Below are 22,325 nucleotides of genomic sequence, written 5' to 3' on the forward strand. Positions count from 1 at the left end.
TGACTCACCTTGTTCTTACGTTATATTTTGTACAGTAACATTGTTATTCCTTAACTTCTCCAACATGCCTGGCGGGTATCAAGTGGTCCCCCCCTCACTGCCCCATTGCCTAATGTCTGGGGGAAACGACCAAAGCAGTCTACACCCTATACATAGATCGAAAGCTGGAATCTACCTAGCTTGCGCTTATCTCGATACCCTCCATGCGTTACTGCAAGACGAGCCCACGAGTTCACCAGCTTGCATTTGGCGCATCAATCCCACGCTGTTTTGGATGGCCACTTAAATAAGAGCTGCAGTAGTCAGACGCTCTGGCAAACCAGCTTTCACAATTCGCTTTAGGCGGTTACTACTCCGCAGTTTGCTTGCAGGGTATAGATCTTAGCAGGCGACCCTTTACTGCAACTGGACGTCATCTTCGGCCCGGGCCCATCACGTCGGCATAATTCGGTGATTATCGTATAGGGCCTGGTAGTTTGCAGGATACCACGTTCTTTATACCACGTCTTTATATACAATCAATTCTAATGTTTTTTTTTCCGCCATGCGTCGCCTGCTATTTAAATCTCTCTCGTTCCTCTTTGCTTGTCTAGAACAAAGAATACTAACTCTCGGTACTCATTCTCGGTTTACTACGCCTTCCCGCTTTTCTGATTTTCTAGACCGTCTTATACAGACCAAACCGTCAAGATGGCTGATATGAACACTGGCACTTTCAAACATGACATTACAGAACCTCCTAAATCTAATCTAGTTTTGCCACTATTTTCCCTTAAAGGAAAGACGGCTATCGTCTCTGGCGCTGGCGCTGGAATTGGTCTCTCGATAGCTCATGCGTTTGGTATGAACGACACCCTGTTTCGCAGTCCACATCCCTGTACTTACCTTAATGTTTCCTGTGCCATCTTATCTGTAGCATTGAACATATACTAACAAAGGACAGTAAGTGGATAACGCATTGTTATTTCAGTGCTTCTATAAAAGCCCCGACCTTTACAATCGACCCCAGTAATAGATCTACAGAGCCCGTTGAAAACCGAAAGGCTTCTAACGGTACCGACAATTTGTTCTGCCGTGGTAGACTAACTTGTACTAGGCTGAAGCGGGAGCTAATGTTGCGATATGGTACAACTCCAACAAGAAGGCCTTGGAGGAAGCTGCTAATATCGAGAAAACTTACGGCGTTAAGTGTGAGTGAATTGTCTTGAACCTCGAAGCTCTAATGCACCTAATCTGAAATTCGATGAATAGGCAAGGCTTACCAGGTCAACGTATCGACATGGGAAACGGTTCAGGCCGCCGTTGACGAAATCGTTAACGAGTTTAACGGTAGACTCGATATCTTTGTTGCGAACTCAGGTATCGCGTGGGAGGACGGACCCTTCATCGATGGCCCACTCGAGACGATGCAGAAAGTGTTGAAGGTTAATATTGACGGCACCCTGTTTTGCGCACGAGCTGCCGCCCTGCATTGGAGGCGGCAGAAGAAGGAGGGCACTACTGTCGACGGACAGCCGCTGGAAAACTTCAGCTATGGCAGTTTCATCAGCACCGCTAGCATGAGCGGTCACATTGTCAATATTCCTCAGCAGCAGACCGTATACAACGCGTCTAAAGCCGCGATCACTCATGCCTGTAGGTTTATCCTGGCCATGCAACCTCAAGGTTTCCATACTTACACTAGTCGTAGGCAAGTCATTAGCGGTTGAGTGGGTTGGCTTTGCGCGTGCCAACTCAGTTTCCCCGGGTTACATTAAGACGGATATTTCCGCCTTCATTCCCCCCGAGACCAAGAAAGTCTTCAAGGACAAGATCCCGATGGGGTAGGTTCCTCCTTTGCCACCATCGTAACTTCATCGTCTAACCCTGACTGTAGACGGGAGGGCGAGCCTGAAGAATTGAAAGGCACCTATCTGTACCTGGCTTCTGACGCCTCCTCGTATACGACTGGTATCGACATCATTGTTGACGGCGGCTACTGCGCGCCGTAAACGAAGCGTTGAGATATCTGTTAGCCTTTCTGGTTGGGATAAATGGGAACTTTCATAGCGCTAGACTCTTGGTGTTAGAGGCGTTTCTCTGTCGTTGTTTTTGGAGAAGGTAGGCGTCTAGATTCTTGAAGCTTGTCAGGATACCCTTATGAATAAATTAAAGAGCTGCGTTTGAACCTTGATGGTCAATTTTGGTTGTCGAATTTCTGACAAAAGATTAGGATGTACTTTGTAACCCGTCTTAGCTAAGCATTACGTGTAAGAGGTACTAAGCTAAGTGTACATACATAGGAGGTACATAGATAGAGGACAGTTAGGTCATGCGTTTATTATGGATGAAGTCATCGTCAGGGCTGAGCATATGTTTTTACGCATTATGGAAGGCTCCTTCTAGTGTAATTGCATTTCGAAAGGCACGACAGATGCCTTCTGTTAACCCCTTATATACGTGTACATAGGTATATGTAGACAGCAATTGCCCGCATCGAATTAAGAGGTACCTATTTAACCTAGACATGTAGGCTGGTTATTCGAATAGTTCTTATCGCATCTGTATTGTGGCGTAGATAAGAGCATTGAGTATCGACCTAAGCTTCTGTTACCCCTGATCATGAGTTAAATATTTATATAAAATGCACATGCTCGGAAAATGTATTATCAGATCTCCTAGGTTAGGTACCTAGATTAGGTACGAGAATCTATTCTTAATTCACACCGAGAATCGCATAAACCAACCACATCTGGTTGGACTTTTTACCTCCTATGTCATATCACTTTTCGAAGTCACATAAGAGGTAGGTACATCGGTATGTACATATGTACCTAACGTAGCTCAACCTGAAGGTCTAGAATTCAAGTACCTTTTTTGTACTCCTTACTCCACTTGCCGCGTATTACACCGCATTGTACATATCGTATTATACAATACATTTACAATATATTAGAAATGTACTAAGATAGGACTTACATGTACACTAGCCAATACAGCAAGCTCTAGCTTTCAGGAGGTGCAAGAGCAAGTACATAATCTTTAGTGTAGCATAGGTACACAGCACGTAACGAAGAAGTAACACAATCGGTTTTCGTGCCTTGCCAATCCTGCCTGCCTTCCGCCGCCTAACTTGCTAACTCATCATTTTCATTATTATTCTCCAGTTTCAGCCCTCGTGCTCTTTTCCACTTCTTCTTCAACATTCAACATATCCACTACCTTCAACGGCCCAATAGATCTCCAAATTAACTTAATTTTATTCCCTATTTCTCTATACACTTTTGCTGCGTGAAGCGCTGCTACTATCCGATCCTCGTAGCTAAAGGCGCATCATCGTTCATCACCTACATTTCACCATGGACGCTGGAGAGGGCCAGGCGCCTTTCTCCCCCCCTGCGGGCTCAGCGCCAGATCAACGCAACGTCCAGGTTCAGGTCGACAATGCCATTCGCGCTATTCAGGAGAAGAAGCCTCTCCCTGAGATCGACTTCAGTATCCATACTATGGAAGATGGCACACAAGTTAGCACTATGGAACGGGTCTGCAAAGGTAGGCTGCTCAAACCCAAATTCCGAGGAACTACCCCGCCACTCAGACAAAATGCTGATTGACTGACCGACTGGGTATCTAGATGTTCAAGCGCCCGCCACATTCAAGCCTACCGACGAGCAGTTTTTCGAGGATGATACCCATACGAAACCTAACATTACTTTTTTGAAGCAGCACTTTTATCGCGAGGGTCGATTGACCGATGAGCAAGCCTTATGGATCATCAAGACCGGCACTGAGCTCCTACGTAGCGAGCCTAACCTACTGGAGATGGATGCTCCTATAACAGTCTGCGGTGACGTTCACGGCCAATACTACGATTTGATGAAACTTTTCGAAGTCGGGGGCGATCCGGCTGAGACTAGGTATCTTTTCCTTGGCGATTACGTCGATCGAGGCTACTTCAGTATCGAGTGTGTTCTATACCTGTGGTGTCTGAAGATACATTACCCAAAAACTCTTTGGTTGCTACGCGGGAATCACGAGTGTCGCCATTTGACCGACTACTTCACCTTCAAGCTTGAGTGCAAGCACAAATACTCCGAAGCTATCTACGAAGCTTGTATGGAATCCTTCTGCTCCCTTCCGCTTGCCGCTGTCATGAATAAACAATTCCTCTGCATCCATGGAGGGCTCAGCCCCGAGCTACATACTTTGGATGATCTGAGAAATGTAGGTCCTCGAATATTCCTCTTAGCCTTGTCTCTAGTGTAAGATGTAGTTTGTTGCTGACCTGAGATAGATTGATCGCTTCCGGGAACCGCCTACCCAAGGATTGATGTGCGATATCCTATGGGCTGACCCCCTAGAGGATTTTGGCCAGGAGAAGACTAGCGAATACTTCATGCACAATCATGTACGCGGCTGTTCGTATTTTTTCTCCTACCCTGCAGCATGCGCGTTCTTAGAGAAGAACAACCTGCTCTCCATAATTCGAGCACACGAGGCTCAAGACGCCGGTTATCGCATGTACCGTAAGACTAGAACCACTGGATTCCCGAGCGTTATGACCATATTCTCCGCGCCCAACTACCTCGACGTTTACAACAACAAGGCGGCGGTATTGAAATACGAGAACAACGTTATGAACATTCGGCAGTTCAATTGCACACCGCATCCGTATTGGCTCCCTAACTTTATGGACGTATTTACTTGGTCTTTGCCGTTTGTTGGTGAGAAGATTACTGATATGCTAATCGCCATCCTGCATACCTGCTCAGAGGAGGAGCTTAAAGAGGAAACACCTCTATCGTCATCTCCTGGTCCGCAGTCGCCTCCGCTCGGGGGTCCTTTATCAGATCCGGATTCGATTGAGTACAAGAGACGGGCTATTAAGAACAAAATCTTGGCCATTGGTCGACTATCACGAGTGTTCCAGGTACTTCGGGAGGAATCTGAGAGGGTTACGGAACTCAAGACCGTATCCGGCGGACGACTACCTGCGGGTACACTCATGCTTGGCGCAGAAGGGATCAAGAATGCTATCAACACCTTCGAGGATGCTAGGAAAGTTGATCTCCAGAACGAGAGGTTGCCACCTAGTCATGAGGAAGTTCAGAAGCACCAAGATGAGGAACGACAGCAGGCATTAGAGAGGGCCTCCCGGGAGGCTGATAATGATAAGAAACTACAGACTCTTTCCAGGAGGTTGAGCACGTAAGTACTAATTTGTTATCATCCTGTCAGCATCCGCTTACAATCAAGCAGGGATCGCAAGCGATGATCCAGTGCGAGTATATATCAGCTAATCGTTAAGATAGTGGGTGAACATCACCTCGGTGTTCCCGTTTATAGTGGTTGCACTTGATGCATATCTTGGCTTAGCAGATTAGAACATCCTATCAAGGCAGTACTTTTGGTAACTCTTCGAATGATACTAGTGAAGCCTTGCCTGGATTATTGCTCTAATATCACAATGCCGAGGATTCAAGGGGCTCTAATGAGACAAGCTGGACGATACAGTTTCATGTGACTGACGCATAATTGAGACGAACACGGTGTTGGGAAAAGGATGTCTTACGATACTTGGCGAGTTAATGAAAATCTTGGAACTGTGCCAGAGCCGTAGGACGGTACTAGCCCTACGAATATCTGGCCTTTGATCTACTGTTATCTGTAAAGCCGATTTAACATTATACTAAAGCACTTAGACACGTGATTACTGAATTAGACAGATACTTGGCTCATGGGACAGCTAATCATGATATTAACGAGGTCTAACTCCTAGATTCTTCGACTCCCAAACTAGTCTCATTTCATCCCTACGTCGACGGCTTGATAGCCCATCTTTAGGTAGTTAGTGGATAGCGTGGCTAAAGCGAAGTTACCTATCTATCTATCCTTTTAATAGGCCTCTAACTCTCCTTTGACAGCGGTAGAGGCTTTCCTTATCCCACCTATACACAACATCGCCCAATTCCAACCCGGCTCACATATCTGCACTGATCGTATAATCTAGAAAATAGCGAGTATATTGGGCGGACTAGCGACACCGCCGGGGACATTGCATGGCTCGCTGACGACGAAGAAGGACCAGCGTTTCTGCGCCTCGCAGTATGCGGCGAGCTTTTCTAGGTCAAATAATTCGCCGATCGGACATCCCCAGCCAGAAAGAAGGACTTCGTGCAGGATGTGCGGGGAGTCGGGGGGCGCGGGCCAGCTCTCGACTATGGGATGGGTGTCAGCGGTAAGGGGCAAGGTAGAAGGTTAGGGATTAGGGATTAGAGGCTACGTACAAGAGGGTTGGTCCCCTGCCACAGCCGAGAAGTGCTCCCAGATCCAGCGCAGCATAGCTTCCGACCGCTCGACGCCACCGAAGTGATGCGGGACCACAGCTTGGTAGGCGCTGAGATCGGCCTCAGTTTTCTGGGGATAGGTTGCTGTGAAGCCTATGGGTGTTGTTAGTATACTGTCTGAGTACCTACATAGGTAGGTACCTGTCTGAAATAAAGCTAAGGGGGAAGAGATTGAGTTAAGAATGATAGGTTAGGATAGGATAAGATAGGATAGGGGGAAATGCGTGCCTGAGCGGATGAACAAGATATCACCGAATTTAGCCTCAGTCCCTTGCGCAGCTAGACACGCCTGTAGATCCTCAAGCGGGATCGCATCGTTCTTAAACGGGTCGTAGGGCTTAAGGTCAGCAGCAGGCTGCGCGAGCCGCCAGCTGTGGTAATCGACTAAGACGCCGCGGCCTACGATACCCTGTTCCGCCCATGCTGTTGGCTTGTTAGCCCATCACGGCACACACATACACATACACACACCACACGTATATATATATATATATATATATATATACCAACCCCCTTCCCCCTTCCCCCTTCCCCCTTCTCCAAAAAGTAAACGCACCGTGTATCCCATTCACCGTAGTCTTCCCGCCATCCTCGCGGACGCCGTGTATATCCTCCATAGTCACGCCGTTATAAAAGCGCGCCTCGCGCTGGTAGGCATAGTGGCGCAGGCCGTCCCACTGCGTGGACACCTGGGAGTTGAAGGTCCAGACGTCGTCGTTGACGACGCGCGGGGTCTTGCGGATCAGGGACTGCGTGAATACGTGGCGCGCGAAGAAGGACTTTTGGGGCTGCGCGTTGAGAGGCCAGTTTAGGGAGATGCTGGATTTGGGACGGGGTTAGCTGGGTGAGGTTGTTGTTGTTGTGGTGGTGGTGGTGGTGGTGGTGGTGGTGGGGGTGGAGTAGGTAGGAGGATGAGGAAGAGGGAGGTTATGTAGGTAGGTAGGTAGGTAGGTAGGTATGCATACCGGTGGCCTGTCTTGATCTCGTTCTTGGCTGCGGCGGCTACCCGCTCGTCTGTTAGTCGGTTGAGTGTTCCGAGCTCGTCTTTGTCGCCGTATAGACCCCATGCCGAGTAGTGCGGGTCTGACTGGCGTAGAGGGAGGTCCTCGAAGTTCGGGATGTTGTTGCTGTTGAGCTTGAATCCGGAGACGGGCGGAGCCATGGTTGTGTGTACCTATGTATGTGGTATGTATGTGGTATGTATGTGATATGTATAAGTCAAGTGAGTTATTTGGGATTTTGACTAAATGCTTCTATTGTAGACAGTTGTAGATCGAGTGTTTTCTTGCCATGGATAGATGGGTAAAATGCTACGCTCATAATATGCCATGATGAAATAACGCTATCCCCTCCTTTTATCTTAGCACCTTTTCAATGCCGTGTCGCGTCGGGAAAGGACACGATGCCGATCGCAAGTTCATCCATCTCCCCGCACTTGGATACGTTCCACGGTTGAGACGCAGGTTGAGGTTAATCTGCCTAACCTAGATCTTTACGCCTCTACTTTGGAGTATAGCACCATCTCGGTTGCAACTTGCTGTGTATTATGTGACCCCACAACGAGAGGTGGTTCGCTTGGCGGGTTAATACGTAGCGAACCATTCCCACCCGTGGCCACCTGTGGGATTGGTATGTAGCTACTTGCTTATCTACCTTAGGTACCTATTTGACTTGGTTGTCTCCCATCCGGGGCGGTATTATCACAGTTTATATGTAAACGCAGCGACTAGACAGACAGTCACGTAACTCATTATCGTCGCTGAACTATGCCTGTACGAAAATAATATTGCCAAGGCGCACTTCTGTTACCTACTATCCATAGTGGGATGATTCGCGTCCTGGGGAACAACAATACCAAACTTGTCATAAGGGAAGTTCTCCAGGCTAACAAGCTGTTCGGCCCGGCCATCGTCGATCGCGCCGAGTTGCTCGTCATTGCCAATCGGATATAACGCTGTTCTCCCGGCAAGCACCTCTTTCTCTTTGCCTTTGTACTCGGCGGCGAGGCCGGGATGAGGAACCCATACGGCCCTCATGCCTGCCCTCCGCCCTGCCTCTACGCCTAGGACGCTGTCTTCGAAGACTAGGCACTCGTTGGGCGTGATCTTCGGGATGCCTTCAGGTAGTGATGAGTTAATTGCCTGCAGGGCAAGCAGGTAGATGTCAGGAGCCGGTTTGCCACGTTGGATCCTGGGATCGTCTCCTAGGACTCGGTGTTCCTCTGGAATTAGATCAAGAACAGCCTTCGTTTCTGGCCGCGAAGTCTTTAGCTCGTAGTTCGCTTTATGGCTACTCGTAGCGAGAGCAATTTCGACCGATAGCCCCTGCGTACCATGTGCACTCTTGAGATCCTTGAGGAGCTTCTCTACCCCTGGGAGGGGCTTGCATTCGGGGAAATGGATCCGGTGCTGTCCAGTTTGTTCCTCTTTGAACTGCTCTCTTGAGATTGGTAGCTGGGCCCAGCTGTGAAAGGTGTCGCCGTGGGATGAGCCAGGGACGCCCATGAGCTGAGCCTTGATGGACCAGGGGAGATGGGGCCGTCCGTATTTGGTCAGGACTATGTCGGCGCAAAGAGTGTATAAATCCTCCGTGTTAATAAGGAGACCGTCCATGTCAAACAGGCACGCCCGAATTGGGGGAAGGGTTTGAGAACCGACCCCAGAGATCGGTCCCGGACCCTGACTTTGATCCACAGTCACCATAACTGAAATAAGTAGGATAAAGTGATGAATGATTCGAATTTATAGATTACGTATAGTTAGCTGGGAATGTCCGGCGGCTCGTATTTTGCATTTGGTATTGGACCAAGTAGTAGGGTAAGTAAGATGCGAGATTGGGAACCGGTTACTCCCGCCGGGGTTTGATGGCTTTATTCGTTTAAGCTAGACTTGGCCGCCGGTGGCCGGAGGAGATCGGCTCAACTACTACTTATCCCAAGCTTTTTGGTTCGACTAAACATGCCACTGAAATAATGTATAGGAAGGGAGCTTGGAAAACTAGGAACTCGATTAGTTGCGCATTGGATGCCATCAACTATAGATGTTGTGCATGTTGATGAACTGCAAGGGCTTGTGTCTTGTTATTGGATAATCTGCGAGTTTCTGCATAAGACCCCTCACTCAACGGGGCCATCTATCTCACTGCTGCTGCTTGCTGCTGCTTGCTGAGGTAATTGACTTTGAGACTTTGAAGATATAAGAAGCTCGCGAGCCGTTGAATTAAACTCAACCCTATACACAACCTCTTTCTTCATATTACTTAAAGTTTGAGACGTTCATATAAATCACAATGGCTGGAATTACGAAACTTGAACTCCGGACAGCTCTTGGCCCGGTCTACCGAGATGTATTGCCGAATCCTCCTCGGGACTGTACGGCTGATGAGATCCCAATTATCGACTTGGCGCTTATGTTTTCCGAGAGGCTCTCCGACCGTAAAAGCGTCGCCGATAATGTCAGATCAGCTGCCACTAACAACGGCTTCTTCTATATCAAGAATCATGGTATACCGGAAGAAGTCATTGCTCAATGCAAGAAGCAAGTAGTCAACTTCATGAGACAGCCGCTAGAGAAGAAGATGCTAGTGGACTCTAGGTCACATAGCAAGTATTATAACGGATACCTTGGAAACCGGACGGCTCAAATCTCTCGCACCGAGAGTGTCGATGTCAGAGAGTCATTTTCATTTCGATATAGCCCAGAGATCGATCCAGATCATCCAATGGACATTTCTGAGCTTCCTGACGAGGTGAGATCATGGATTCGCGCAGAGGAGTTTGTTGTACGTATATTCTACCACCATTTATCTACTTTGAGTCGTACCCAATTAGCTGATTTTAGTGTTGTAGTGGGAGGGCACAAAGCATTTGCCGAGCTTCAAGGAGGACGCTCTCGCATATTGGAGGAGCTGCTTAACTCTAGCTAGAAGACTGGTCAGAGTATTTGCTCTTTCGCTGGACCTAGAAGAAGATTACTGGGACGACAAAGTCACACACCCAGGAGCAGATGCCGTCTTTAATTACTATCCGCCAAGGACTGTAGAAGAAGTTGAAAACAAGTTTGTTGGTCTAGGAAGTCACACAGACCTGCAGCTGTTTACGCTCTTGTGGCAAGACGGCGTAGGTGGTTTGCAGGTGCTGTCCAAAGAGGGACAATGGCTAAAGGTGAGACACGGATGGCATGAAGAGTCAACCGATGCTGACAGTTTCTGAAGGCACCTCCAATTGAAGGAACTCTCGTTGTCAACATTGGAGACTTCATGATGCGGCTCTGCAATGATATTTATAAGTCCACTGTCCACAGAGTCACAAATGAGTCCAATGGAGAACGCGTCTCTCTACCATTCTTCTTTGGTATATCACTATCCCGTCGGGTTCCTTGAGATATTCGCTCACTCGTTTGCTAGGTCTTAACTTCAACTGCGTCGAGGGCGTTGTTCCCTCGTGTACCTCGGAGAGTAATCCGGCCAAATATAAACCCATTTCTTGCGGTGACTGTAAGTTTCCACATCCAGCTTGAGGGTATCCCTAATTGATGAACTCTAGGGTGTCAGATGAGATTCAAGATTGTGAGAGATGACTTTCTCAAGAATCAAGAAGCCAAAAAAGCAGTGGCCCCAAGTGCTACTGTGGTGGCTATGTAGATTGGGCATTTCGCTTCTTCACCTGATCCTATTCGAGGCGAGGTTATGATTTCGCTTGTCCGATTTCTCAGCCATCTACAAGACCTTCTGAATGAGTTCGAGGACATCGAAGAATGCTTCGCGTTCAGGTTTAAGCGTTTTAATACCAAGTCCAACGACGAGGGTACGACGCTCGTCCGAGTTTCTCCTTGCGACGTGACTGGCGATTTGAACAGCATATAGCTGCGCTAAAGATTCACGCTCTTCGCCACCTCCGCCAAGTAATGTTTTGGGTGTTAGATGAGACAAGGGCAGCAAGTTAGAATTTGCCAAGGCCATGTCTACGCTGGCTGGTGATGGTGCCGACAATGGTACTTGAATCTAATCATTAAATTAACACTGCGGTTTGGGATATCGACTTAGTACATATGTATAGTAGTAATTTACCCATTGCGATAATCTACCCTCCTGAGATAGAGTAACAAGTATCTTGTCCGAAAAGTGCAGAACAGAAGCTTCGGTCGTTATTCCGTCGATAGATCCAGTAGCAGCTTTGGACTGAGCCGGGAATGATGCTTCGACTACTTGCGAGGCATCCATAATTAAAATGCGGAATTAAAAGACACTTAGCATATAAGATGTAGATACCTGAGGAGGCAATTTCTGGGATAGGTTGTAGTGTTAAACAATGGCTACGATGGGAGGAACTGTGGCTGGCATTTAAAAGGTAGGTGGTAGGTACCTAGGTATTGTGCTTGTGGCTTGCACTCTTGGATAGATGGGATCCGTTAGAGCAGGTCTATAGCTTATAAAGTGGAACACCTGATGCACCCCACGCTAACTCGATTTAATCTTCAGAAGAAATTCTGCCAGGCGGTCAAAATTTCAATATCATTTCTCTTCCTAGTACATCACTTAGGTCTCATCATCGACAAAAGTAAAAAGTAAAAATGCCAAAATTTGTGCCGCGTCAGAGGAAACACAAGGTCCTTGCGCGTGAGAAGGCGCTACAAAACGGCATCCAAGATGGTGGAGATGCATCCCCGCAGACGGACAGCAATGCGCTGGAGATTCTCCCGGGCGCTCAGAAAGCAGACCGCGAAGCTAGAAGAGCTCAGTTGAGAGATGAATTGAAGGGCGAAGTTAAGGTCAGCGGCAAAAAGGCCAAGCGCCTTGAGAAATATATCGACAATAAGCTCAAAAAGGACGAGAATCGAGTTCTCTTAGCTGAATTAGCTAAGAATAAGATTGACACAAGCTTATTCTCGAGTAGTCGAAGTCTTGGCCAGGGAAAAGAGACGAGGCGTCAGGGACTTAGTCGCGCTTTGAGGGAACGAAGAGCAGGCGTTGGCGAGGACGACGATGATGTCCTCTTCGAAACCAAGGATACTCTCGCGAGTGATGAATCAGAAGATGATTTTGAAGCATATTCAAAACCTGGCCTCTCTAAAAGTCGAGAAAGCGGATTTTCTCAGAATGCTGCGTCAGCAGTCAATGGTTCTACTGCCAGCGATACTAAAGTCGCCTTACCAGAAAAAGCAGCCGTCACTGTGGGGTCTGGATTAAAACGTCCTCTAGAATTAGACGACGAGGGGCGACCAGTTATACAAAAGAGACAGAGACGTGGTGGCGTAAAGTCAAAGGTGCATGCGAAGGCACAAATCATACTGCCCGAAATATCACCTGAGAATGCGGAAGAACGCATGGATGAGAATGACACTGGCGATGACGAGTGGAATGGGTTTAGTTCCGACGCGTCCGCCCACGGTTCAGCCAAGTCTCAAGAATCCTCAGAGGATGAGTCCGAGGAGGAAGAAGAAGAAGAAGAAGAAGAAGAAGAAGAAGAAGAAGAAGAAGAAGAAGCTACAGATCAAGAGTCAAGTAGCGATGATGAATCATCCGAAGAAGAGGATGACGTGTCGAAAAGGAAGGAGAGATCCTCGGCCTTTAAATCCTGGGCCCACGAACAGCGTAATGCAGCCCTTGGATACGAGCCCGTCGACAATAATAATTCGGTTTTGAATATTACGGTGCCCAAGGATTTCAAGCCACGGCCGTTGGAGCAAGACCCATTGCCCGTGGAATTACTTCCGACAAAGGACAGCGGGAGAAAGGCGTTTAGCGTCCCAGTTCAGAGGACATCTGAGATACAAGATGCGCGGCTTAAGCTACCGGTGGTAGCCGAGGAGCAGAAGATCATGGAAGCCATCCACAACAACAATGTAGTAGTAATTTGTGGTGCTACTGGATCAGGAAAAACAACACAAGTACCCCAGTTTCTATTTGAAGCTGGGTACGGCTCACCTAGCTCACCCACATCAGGCATGATCGGAGTGACACAACCACGAAAAGTCGCTGCGGTCAGTATGTCAAAGAGGGTTGGGCAAGAACTTGGTGATCGGTCAGACGCTGTTGCATACCAGATTCGATTCGAGGGCACGGTTGATGATAAGACAGCAGTTAAATTTATGACGGATGGTGTGCTTCTTCGTGAAGTCGCCAATGACATCTCCCTTCGCAAATATTCTGCCATCATTATTGATGAAGCTCACGAGAGGAGCGTCAACACAGATATTCTTATTGGGATGCTGAGCCGAGTCGTTAAGTTACGAGAGGAGATGTCTAACGAAGACCCCAAGTTAGCTCCACTGAAGTTAATTATCATGTCAGCTACTTTGCGAGTAGATGATTTCATAAAAAATCAAACTTTATTCCCAATACCGCCGCCGGTTCTTGACGTTGAGGGCCGACAACACACGGTTACTATGCACTTTTCTAGGCAGACCAGTCACGACTATGTCGACGAGGCCTTCAAGAAGATTATGAGAGGACATCGTAAGCTTCCGCCAGGTAGCTTCCTTGTCTTTCTTACTGGGCACGACGAAATACAAAGGCTGAGTAAGAAGCTCAAGCTTGCGACTGGTACTATGAATCCTATCGTATATCCAAAGGTCCGAATATCCGCCAACGACGCCCCTTTAGAAGTCGAGGATATCGACTTTGGAGAAACTAATGAAATAGCAAATGATGATTATGACCTACCATTTATTGACGAGGAATATGATAACGAAGACGATGGTGAATTCGACGTTTCGGAGGAAGTTGGTTCAGGACCCCTGAAGATGCACGTCTTACCCTTATACTCATTATTACCTACGAGAGAACAAATGCGAGTATTTGACGATCCACCTGAGGGCTCGCGTGCTATTATACTTGCAACAAACGTTGCCGAGACAAGTTTGACGATACCTGGCGTTCGCTATGTATTTGATTCAGGGCGGTCCAAAGAACGAAGATACAATAAGGAAACTGGAGTACAAAGCTACGAGATCGGCTGGATCAGCAAAGCTAGTGCGAATCAACGAGCTGGACGTGCTGGACGAACCGGTCCAGGTCACTGCTATCGGCTATACTCCTCTGCCGTATATGAGCGGGACTTCCCTGAGTTTGCCGACCCCGAATTGCTAAGAATGCCCATAGAAGGGGTAGTGCTGCAGCTCAAGGCAATGCGGCTGCAACACGTAGTCAACTTCCCCTTTCCTACACCACCGGAGCGGCAAAGCCTTGCTAAGGCTGAGAAACTGCTCCAGTACCTATCAGCCATAACCGAATCAGGACAAGCTACTCAAATTGGCCAGACGATGGCGAAGTTCCCTCTTCCACCCCGTTTTGCGCGCATCCTTCTGGTTGGGCATCTCCACGGCTGCTTGCCATATACCGTGGCACTTGTCGCAGGTCTATCTGTAGCAGAGGTGTTTATCCCAGAAAGCCAAGCAATACCAGTTCTAGCAACGGATCATGAGCACGACTTCCGCACCAACCAGGACGTAGCCGCGGAGAACCAGCAGATCCTAGCGCGACGTAAATACAACGAAGTTCACCGAAATTTCTGTTCGCTAGACGATAGTTCCGACGCCATCAAGCTCCTCCAAGTCGTCGGGGAATTCGCACACGACCCGACAGAACACTGGTGCGAGGACCACTTCGTGCGCTTCAAAGCACTCCAAGAAGCCCAAAAACTCCGCCGGCAGATCACAAGCCTACTTCAGAAAGACATCCCCGCATTCGCCAACCTGACTTTCAAAGAGAAGCTAGACCGACCCAGCCCAAAGCAAATCACAGCCTTAAAACAAATGGTCACCGCAGGCTTCATCGACCAAGTCGCCATCCGCGCCGACCTAGCCCCCTCCCCGCCCGAAATCTTCCGCAAACCCCGCCGCGCCATCGACGTCCCCTACGTGCCCCTCAAGCCCACCGAGTCGGACCCGCGCGACCCCTCAGCCGGCCTAGTATACATCCACCCGTCGTCCTCGCTCGCGCACCGCAGTCCCCAGGAGTGTCCCGAGTACATCGTATACACGAACCTACAGCGCGCCGCGGCCGACCCGTCTGCGCAAAAGACTCCCAAGACGAGGATGCTCGCGCTGACGGATGTTACGGGCGCGCAATTGGCCGCGCTGGCGAAAGGGACCCCGCTGCTTTCGTACGGCAAGCCGATTAAGGAGGTTCCGAGGACGGACGGCGCGAGGGAGTGCTGGGTTGTGCCGTATATGCGGGCCGAAGGAGCTGGTGGGTTGGGCTGGCCGTTGCCGGTGAGGAAGATTGTGCAGAGGAAAGTTCCTGGGAAGGGATGGGTTGCGGAATGATACGGCGGGGGTTGGATTATGCTGCTTTGGATTAGAGTAAGAGGGTAGGTGATTGTTGTGCTAGCGGGGAGAAATTCGCTGTTGTTGTGTATATAAAGGGAGTTAGTTGGTGACATTAAAGAGATAATATGTTTACGTTCTATGTTGGTCATTTACGCCTATAATACCTTAGGTAGTATTTATGAGAATGTATACGTGCTACGTGTTTCAACCATCTCGTCTAAATATAATTGACATATTTAAGCACGTTTAATATTGTCTATCCCGCTAGGCTCTCCCCTTAATCATAGCAGCAGACCATTGTACCGTACTAGGTGGTAGTAGGTATAAGAAATGAAAATTTAGTAATTATTAGCAAACGAACTATGCTCAACAGTGCTCAATAGAATACAGTAATCACCATCTCGCAAATTACAATCACCAAGCCAACACGTTCCGAATATTCATAACGCACACGCATCTATTCCGCACAGCGGCGATCTATAGTAAGCAAGCAGTCGATCGTGACGGACCATCTACTATACAGCGAATCCTCTGCGAATGCAAACGCCTCGTCTCGGCGTGATCCTCGTGCCCCATCTATATTGCGAGACTGCTAGTTCCCTAACGCCTTGAAATGCCAGACAGAACCGTTTGCTATGCTATCTAACTTGGGTTATGTTATGTTATGTCTTTGTCCGATGTGATAATACTGTCTTGCGGGGAAAGGCCATAATATCTTCTGATCATGCGGAAACGACGTCTATCCTGTGTCTACTAGTTCTGTTGCTTAGTGTTCTCGGTATGGTGGTGGTGGCGCCGTGGAGGGTCCGGGAAGAGCAGGGAGCGGTTGTTCATTGAGCGGAGGCGCTGATTCGCTTCCCAGTAGTCGAGTTACCTTCACCATCATTACGGGGAAGTATTGCTGGATAAACGACTCGCTATTTTATGTTAGCATATACCCGGAATGGTCGATATAGCTTAGGTCTACTTACGTGTAATAACTATGGTCTGCGTTATGCATCTGAACAAGGTTGTGAGCCAACTCGTGGGCTAGTACAACCCACCACCAGACAGAGGCGGCAGCTTTGCCTTGCCCTGACATATTCTCGGCGTGAAGCTGGATAAAGAAGCGTAGATTGCAGAAGATACTACCATCGCGATTGAAAGCAATCGTACCTCCCTCCTCATCGTAGAAAATGTGTAATGAGGAGCGGTTGATGGAATAAACCTCACCCACGTCGGAGAGTATTGACGCAAAGGAGTTGATGGACACGTGATTATTCGTAAGGAGCTGAGCAGGGTTAAGATTTGGTATCGTCCTTGATACGAATACGCGCATTCCGTTTGATGCATCCGCTACAAAATTGAGATCCTTTCCTATAGTGTCATCGCAATAAGTAGCTTGTTCCTTGACTTCTCGAGTCGTTGGCGGTGAATAAACTTGGGAAGAGTCGTGGGCTCTTGTAGACATGATGGCATTGAGAAGGTTCTGTTGGACTATGGCGGGGTTTGTGACCTTGCCGTCGTCCTTCTTGCCAGGCTTGGACCCCGACCCCGTTGAGGGCTCAGCCGGCGGTAACTTAGCTGGCTCTGGGTCTGACTCCATAAAGTTCCTCAGATTATCCTCCGCCTCGCTAGAGGTATCAAACCCGAATCGTTTAGAGAAATTCGAGAAGAAGCCCTTACTTCTCCTAGTCTGTTGTAGTGGCGTATTGGCCGGTGGCGGCGAGAGTGTTTCGCTGTCATCGGGAGATCCAAATCCGCCAGGCATGCGTGGCGGTGGCGTCCTATTCCCGCTCCTTGCAGCAGCAGCAGTAGCAGCAGCTTGAGTATGTCTTCTAAATTCTTCTTCTCGTTCCCTAATATTAGCCTGCTCAGCATCTAACGCCTTGCGCCTTTCTTCCTCTGCAATTCTAGCCTCAGCAGCCTTGGCTCTGAGGATGCGGTCGACATTGTATCCGCGGGCTCTCAGGTCAAGTAAATCAAGCTTCAGGAACGGCTCGAAGAAAAAGTAGGCTTGCTGACTTGGCCGATTTAGAATAAGCTGACATACTGCTTGTCCTACTTGATACATGTCGGGACGAGAAGATTCGGATGCAACATAAAGGATCCAGCCGTGGGCAGCTTTCAAACTCGCAGCTGACCTCTTTTCGGTGTGCGACTGACTTTGGCCACGAAGTGATCGGCGAAGCGAGACGGACCGTACGGCTTCTACAGTTAGATTCTTCTCGAGCCATCTCGCATCGTGCTTGATGGCATCCCGCGGGTATCTGGCATATTCGTGGATGAAGATCTTTGAACGTTCAAGAACATGCTTCCGAAGCCAAAGTGCGCCGTCCTGTTTCTCACTCTGCGGTCCAACTCTGAGATCCTCCTGAACAATAGCGGAGAGGGTTTGGGAGCCGAGAGCCATGTAGAAGGCTTCCAAGGCGTCTTCCTCTGGCGCACAGATCAAGTGATCTTTAAACAAGCGGTAGCTAATGTAATCGTCTAAGATAACAATGCTAGCCGGGGTCGCAAGTTGATATGATCTGATTGGTGCCTCGTCTTCCTCGGTTTCCGATGTTTTGTCTTTAGCGGGCGCGCTGATCTCTTTAAACGCAAGGAGAAATGGAGAAGATTTCATCTTCCTCCATAGCTCCTTGTCTCTTTTAAGAGTTGCCGTCTCTTCAGCTAACAGTTTCAAAACGCTCAGGTATTTTTCTGAGCTTTGAAGAACACTAAGCAGCCTAGCAGGTTCGTCTGCTGCTAGCTGCGCAATTTCTAGTTTAGTTGGCTCAGTCTTCGAACCACACGCCGATAGAAATGCATTCGCAGAGCTGCCAAAGTCGACAAAGTCAAAGATATCTCCGTACATCGTTGAGCTACCCAGATAGCATTGTCGGGGACTGAGGTGGACAACATTTCCTGCTTTCCCATCTTTGTCTGTCGCCATCCGGGAGGTTGCTAACTCTTTTCTACGCACTATAGGTACGATAAGAGCTTCCCGAAGCTTTGCAATCGTGCTACCATTAAGCTCGTTTAGGCGAGTAGCAAAATAGCCAAATAGTGAGACAGCATCCTGGTGGGTTGAGGGAGGTTTGGCTAATAACCGCTCAATGCATTCATAAATAGGGGGGTCCGCAACCACGCCGAATTTCTAGGTTGCAATTAGTAAAATATCCTATAAAAGACTAGAATGGTAAATGAGGTGTTTAGACTTACGGGGGCATGTGCATGGAGATCACTACGTAATATGTGAAAACCTAACATGGCAGCAGCCTCATTTGTAAAACATTGAGACGGACTCGCGAGCTGCTGAGCATCTCCCTGCAAGGGGAGGAAGGCTTTGGTCGATGCCCCAATATTGGAAGATGCGTACTGATTGCTATGGTGGTAAGAGATAAAATAGTTCATAGCATTAGCCCTTAGTGTTGAATTGGACGAAGCCATCATGACGACAATTATAGAAGCTGGAGGATATGGACGAAGGCCAAGATCAATTAAAAACTTCCCTTCGGCGCTTCCAGGCCGTAGGTTGCCACCCGGCCATTGAATGAGACTGAGTCCAAGCGATCGAAGCGGGCCTTTAGGTTCATAGAGATCAGAGACTTTATACAGTTGTGAACTTGCTTTTGTTGACTCTAGACCGTAGGGTCCATCTTCTGCTGGACAAATACGTGACTCCTTCAGTTTTCTCAGATCATCCTTTGGGATGTCTTGCCGTACTGATGCCAAATATTTGATAAGTTCGACATGACTCCATTTTACTTGTCCAGAATCATCAGCCTCTGCTGAACGATTGAGCAACCGTGTGAAGATCGTATCCAGATCGACGGTTTTTCTGACTCCGATAGCGGTGAGAAATTTATCCTTAAGCGAGGAGCATCCCTCAATAGTTGGAAGATCATCGAACAGTTTCACACTCTGGAAGAATGACTCTGTTGGCTTCCTCATACCCAACTTGGTGGGCATAACGGTATGGTTCTGGAGCAATGACGCAACGGTTCCCTTGGAACCCTGGCTGAGATTGTCCCAGCTTTTTGACAATACCGTGAGGATTTGTACCGAAAACTTAGGGGACTTGGTTAAGTTCTGCTCATCCGACCTCCTTGAACCAGTTTCAATCAGGAACCGAAGCCAAGGAACAATTTCAAGGGATTCCCACCCTAGAGCTTGCAGCTGAGCCGAAGTACAGTGCTTGGTAAAATCGTAAGGCAGAGTGGTCGGCGGGATTGGCAAACCTGCTGGTATCTTATTTGGACTAATATAATTCTTGATGTTTCCTAGGGCGATAATACCGCCTTGCTCGTCAGCCCCCTCAGCAACGAGGCCAACTGCAACATCAAGAAGTCTGTCTCTACTCGGTAAGTCAAGCTCGCCTTGAGTAGCCTTCTTACTGGCCCAATCTATGAAGCTGATGAGCTGACTCTTATTAAGCGGGTTTCCAGATAGTTCAATCCGGACATCGTCGACAGTTATGGCAGAAAGTAAATCAAATTCGACCAATTTCTGAATGAAGCCAGTGGATCCAAGTTCGGGGGGGATTACCGGGATGCCGTCGACAAATTTAGCAAGCTCTTCTGAACCGAGTCGAACCTTGTTAGTAGGAAGAACGCCTCGACTACTGTAGACTTCTACGAAGGGCTTTTTGTATGATGTCCAGAATGCTTCCTCAATTATCTGCGAAACGTGACCACTGGGCGTAGAATCTCCGAATGTGAAAGCCTTTAGTGTATGTAATGCTTCTGGCATATATTTGGCGACCTCTTTCGATGTGATGCGGGCGTTCGATGTCTCCGCAGCCCGTTGTAATTTGGTCTGCAACTCGGCCATCTCATTCGAAAAAGCAAGCCGGGTCATGATACCAGCAGCTCGGAGCATTTCAATATTCCACGTCCTGACCCATCTTGCATTTAAATCAATAGCCTCCCGTTCTACAGTAGGTATGACAGAGGGCGCTGAGATATGAATGCCAGCACCAGTCGTCTGGGTGGTTGGGAACCCAATGAAGATCCGTCCGCCTTTCTTGCTCGGCAATACGGAGGCAAATACATTGGTGGCCTTAGAAACAGCTTTAGAGCTCGTAGAACTCTGCGAGGCTTGCGTTTCATCGTACGAGGATGTCAATACTGACAACTTAGCTAGCTTTGGCGGAGGCTTTTTGGTGGCCCGCTCCAGCTCTGCTGAGAAATTAGCAGTGACGGACGTCTTGATCGCAGCAGTAGTCACCCTAAGAAATATGCTGCTTGACGATAATGTAGTTATGTCTTCAGAGATGGCGTCTTGGGCAAGCTTCTCTTCTTTTGCCACTTTGTTAGCCTTCGTTGTGGTGGGATTGGCGGTGAGCCTAGAAAAGAAACTCCGTAAAGACGGCATCTCTGAGCTACCTAACCCGTAAGCCTCGCTCTTGGCCGTTGCTGCTACTTCGGGTTTCCATCCGATGGCGCCCATGAATGAGGCATCTATCTGTGCGCTCGCACGTTCAACGCTCTGAACCTTCATGAGACGTTCTTTGGTAGTAGTTTCGACATCTTTTGACAACGCAACGTCGACGCTGGGACTAGTTTTCTTTTGTAGATGGAGGAGTTTGTAGTCATCGATCCAGAATTCAATATTCTGGAGCGCTACGAATGTTAAACTTGTAGCTAAGAACTGACTGACAGACAGCAGATTTGGTAAAGTTGTCGTCGTATTTCGATAGTCTAGAACGAAGGCTGTATCTGAGCTGTGCTGGTCTTCAGGGACCTGTAGTTTTCTCGTGAAGAGAGCATTCCCTTTCCAATAGAAGGCCATAGCCTCGCGACCCGAGCTGACAAAGGGTTCCTCACAATCCGCGAAGACACTATAGAATCCTACACCAAAGGCGCCAATCTTAGTCTCGTCAGGATTGCCCTCGGCGATCCTCTTCAACCTTCCCCAGTCAGTCTTTGTAAATGGTTGGCCATTGTTCTGGACGACGAGTCGCTTGAGGGTATGATTTGCGATTACGTGCTTCAGGATCTCGGATCGATCTGTAGTAGGCGGTAGAGGAACTTGAGTCGAGGGTAGGGTTTCCCACTTTATCTTCACGGTAGTGGCTTGGGCGTCGGCGGCATTTTGAATAAGCTCCCGCAATGTTGTCCACTCGCCCGAGTATCTCGCTAGAACCTTGTCGATTAAAGCTCGAGTATCAACGGTTACGGCTTCCTCATCCTCGCCGTCCCGTAAGGCAGCGGCTCGGAGCTTTCCATAATCCATTGTTACGGTTAGTAAAGTAGATAGTTGCTCAAGAGGACATAATAATTAAAAAAGGTGGTTGTGATTTGTACTCTGGAGAAAGAAAGAGAACAAGGTAGGTATTTATTGAGTCGAGGAAGACATGTCCCGTAAACAAGAGGCGCGTGGTTTGGTTTTGGTTTTGGTTTGCGGAATATCAGGTAGTCATCCAATCCAGCAGTGGCAATTGCTGAGGTTACGGCTGCGGCAAAGACCTGCGTAAGGCATTAGCTCTTTGGCAAGTTACTCAGGTAATTTCTAGAATAAATAACATGCAAACAATAAACATGTAAACGATAAAATGAACTAAATCTCGGTGACACTGAACAAACGCATGCACGCGACAAAGACACCAGACTTGTATTCATAAAGTATGTATGTACACTGTGAAGTCGAGGGGGTTTGAAAGCCTCTTGATTCGTCTCAGCTTTTTGGTATTGTATTGTACATGTAATGATGCACGTCTAGCCCCAGCTTTACAGGTTTAGGGGATTGATAGGTCCGAAAATAGGTA

At 48.2% G+C, this 22,325-nt stretch overlaps 8 protein-coding genes across 8 annotated transcripts; 4 read left to right on the forward strand and 4 right to left on the reverse strand.

Annotated features, from left to right (window-relative positions):
- Positions 1–690: 690 nt before the first annotated feature.
- Positions 691–2,566, forward strand: F4813DRAFT_395451 (short chain dehydrogenase; the record flags this gene model as incomplete). The annotated part of the gene is made up of 6 exons (XM_049247698.1): positions 691–857; positions 944–1,028; positions 1,097–1,190; positions 1,252–1,635; positions 1,691–1,823; positions 1,877–2,566. 6 exons carry the CDS (start codon positions 691–693, stop codon positions 1,989–1,991), a joined length of 978 nt encoding a protein of 325 aa, XP_049100966.1. The 3' UTR covers positions 1,992–2,566.
- Positions 2,567–3,002: 436 nt separating this feature from the next.
- F4813DRAFT_355385 (Metallo-dependent phosphatase-like protein) lies at positions 3,003–5,715 on the forward strand. The gene is made up of 4 exons (XM_049242859.1): positions 3,003–3,531; positions 3,614–4,203; positions 4,274–5,187; positions 5,239–5,715. The coding sequence occupies exons 1-4, from the start codon at positions 3,339–3,341 to the stop codon at positions 5,252–5,254; spliced, it is 1,713 nt and encodes a 570-aa protein (XP_049100967.1). The 5' UTR covers positions 3,003–3,338; the 3' UTR covers positions 5,255–5,715.
- Positions 5,589–7,809, reverse strand: F4813DRAFT_35547 (uncharacterized protein). Its single transcript, XM_049242870.1, has 5 exons — positions 7,292–7,809; positions 6,883–7,145; positions 6,555–6,749; positions 6,267–6,419; positions 5,589–6,197 (listed from the first exon to the last, which is right to left on the reverse strand). The coding sequence occupies exons 1-5, from the start codon at positions 7,486–7,488 to the stop codon at positions 5,986–5,988; spliced, it is 1,020 nt and encodes a 339-aa protein (XP_049100968.1). The 5' UTR covers positions 7,489–7,809; the 3' UTR covers positions 5,589–5,985.
- On the reverse strand, positions 7,810–9,321 carry F4813DRAFT_35546 (HAD-like protein). The gene has a single exon (XM_049242868.1). The coding sequence runs from the start codon at positions 9,026–9,028 to the stop codon at positions 8,132–8,134; it is 897 nt and encodes a 298-aa protein (XP_049100969.1). The 5' UTR covers positions 9,029–9,321; the 3' UTR covers positions 7,810–8,131.
- On the forward strand, positions 9,322–11,005 carry F4813DRAFT_35507 (Clavaminate synthase-like protein). Its single transcript, XM_049242822.1, has 5 exons — positions 9,322–10,106; positions 10,174–10,488; positions 10,539–10,677; positions 10,731–10,820; positions 10,870–11,005. The coding sequence occupies exons 1-5, from the start codon at positions 9,615–9,617 to the stop codon at positions 10,965–10,967; spliced, it is 1,134 nt and encodes a 377-aa protein (XP_049100970.1). The 5' UTR covers positions 9,322–9,614; the 3' UTR covers positions 10,968–11,005.
- A 37-nt stretch (positions 11,006–11,042) lies between these two features.
- On the reverse strand, positions 11,043–11,546 carry F4813DRAFT_388264 (uncharacterized protein; the record flags this gene model as incomplete). Its single annotated transcript, XM_049246678.1, has 2 exons — positions 11,043–11,327; positions 11,394–11,546. 2 exons carry the CDS (start codon positions 11,544–11,546, stop codon positions 11,043–11,045), a joined length of 438 nt encoding a protein of 145 aa, XP_049100971.1.
- A 305-nt stretch (positions 11,547–11,851) lies between these two features.
- Positions 11,852–15,840, forward strand: F4813DRAFT_355400 (P-loop containing nucleoside triphosphate hydrolase protein). Its single transcript, XM_049242860.1, has one exon. It carries the CDS (start codon positions 11,897–11,899, stop codon positions 15,590–15,592), a length of 3,696 nt encoding a protein of 1,231 aa, XP_049100972.1. The 5' UTR covers positions 11,852–11,896; the 3' UTR covers positions 15,593–15,840.
- Positions 15,811–22,251, reverse strand: F4813DRAFT_355401 (uncharacterized protein). Its single transcript, XM_049242861.1, has 3 exons — positions 18,779–22,251; positions 16,567–18,713; positions 15,811–16,512 (listed from the first exon to the last, which is right to left on the reverse strand). The coding sequence occupies exons 1-3, from the start codon at positions 21,791–21,793 to the stop codon at positions 16,362–16,364; spliced, it is 5,313 nt and encodes a 1,770-aa protein (XP_049100973.1). The 5' UTR covers positions 21,794–22,251; the 3' UTR covers positions 15,811–16,361.
- Positions 22,252–22,325: the final 74 nt, after the last annotated feature.

Source organism: Daldinia decipiens (assembly GCF_022478715.1).
Source record: "Daldinia decipiens strain CBS 113046 unplaced genomic scaffold F4813scaffold_11, whole genome shotgun sequence".
Classification (NCBI taxonomy): domain Eukaryota; kingdom Fungi; phylum Ascomycota; class Sordariomycetes; order Xylariales; family Hypoxylaceae; genus Daldinia; species Daldinia decipiens.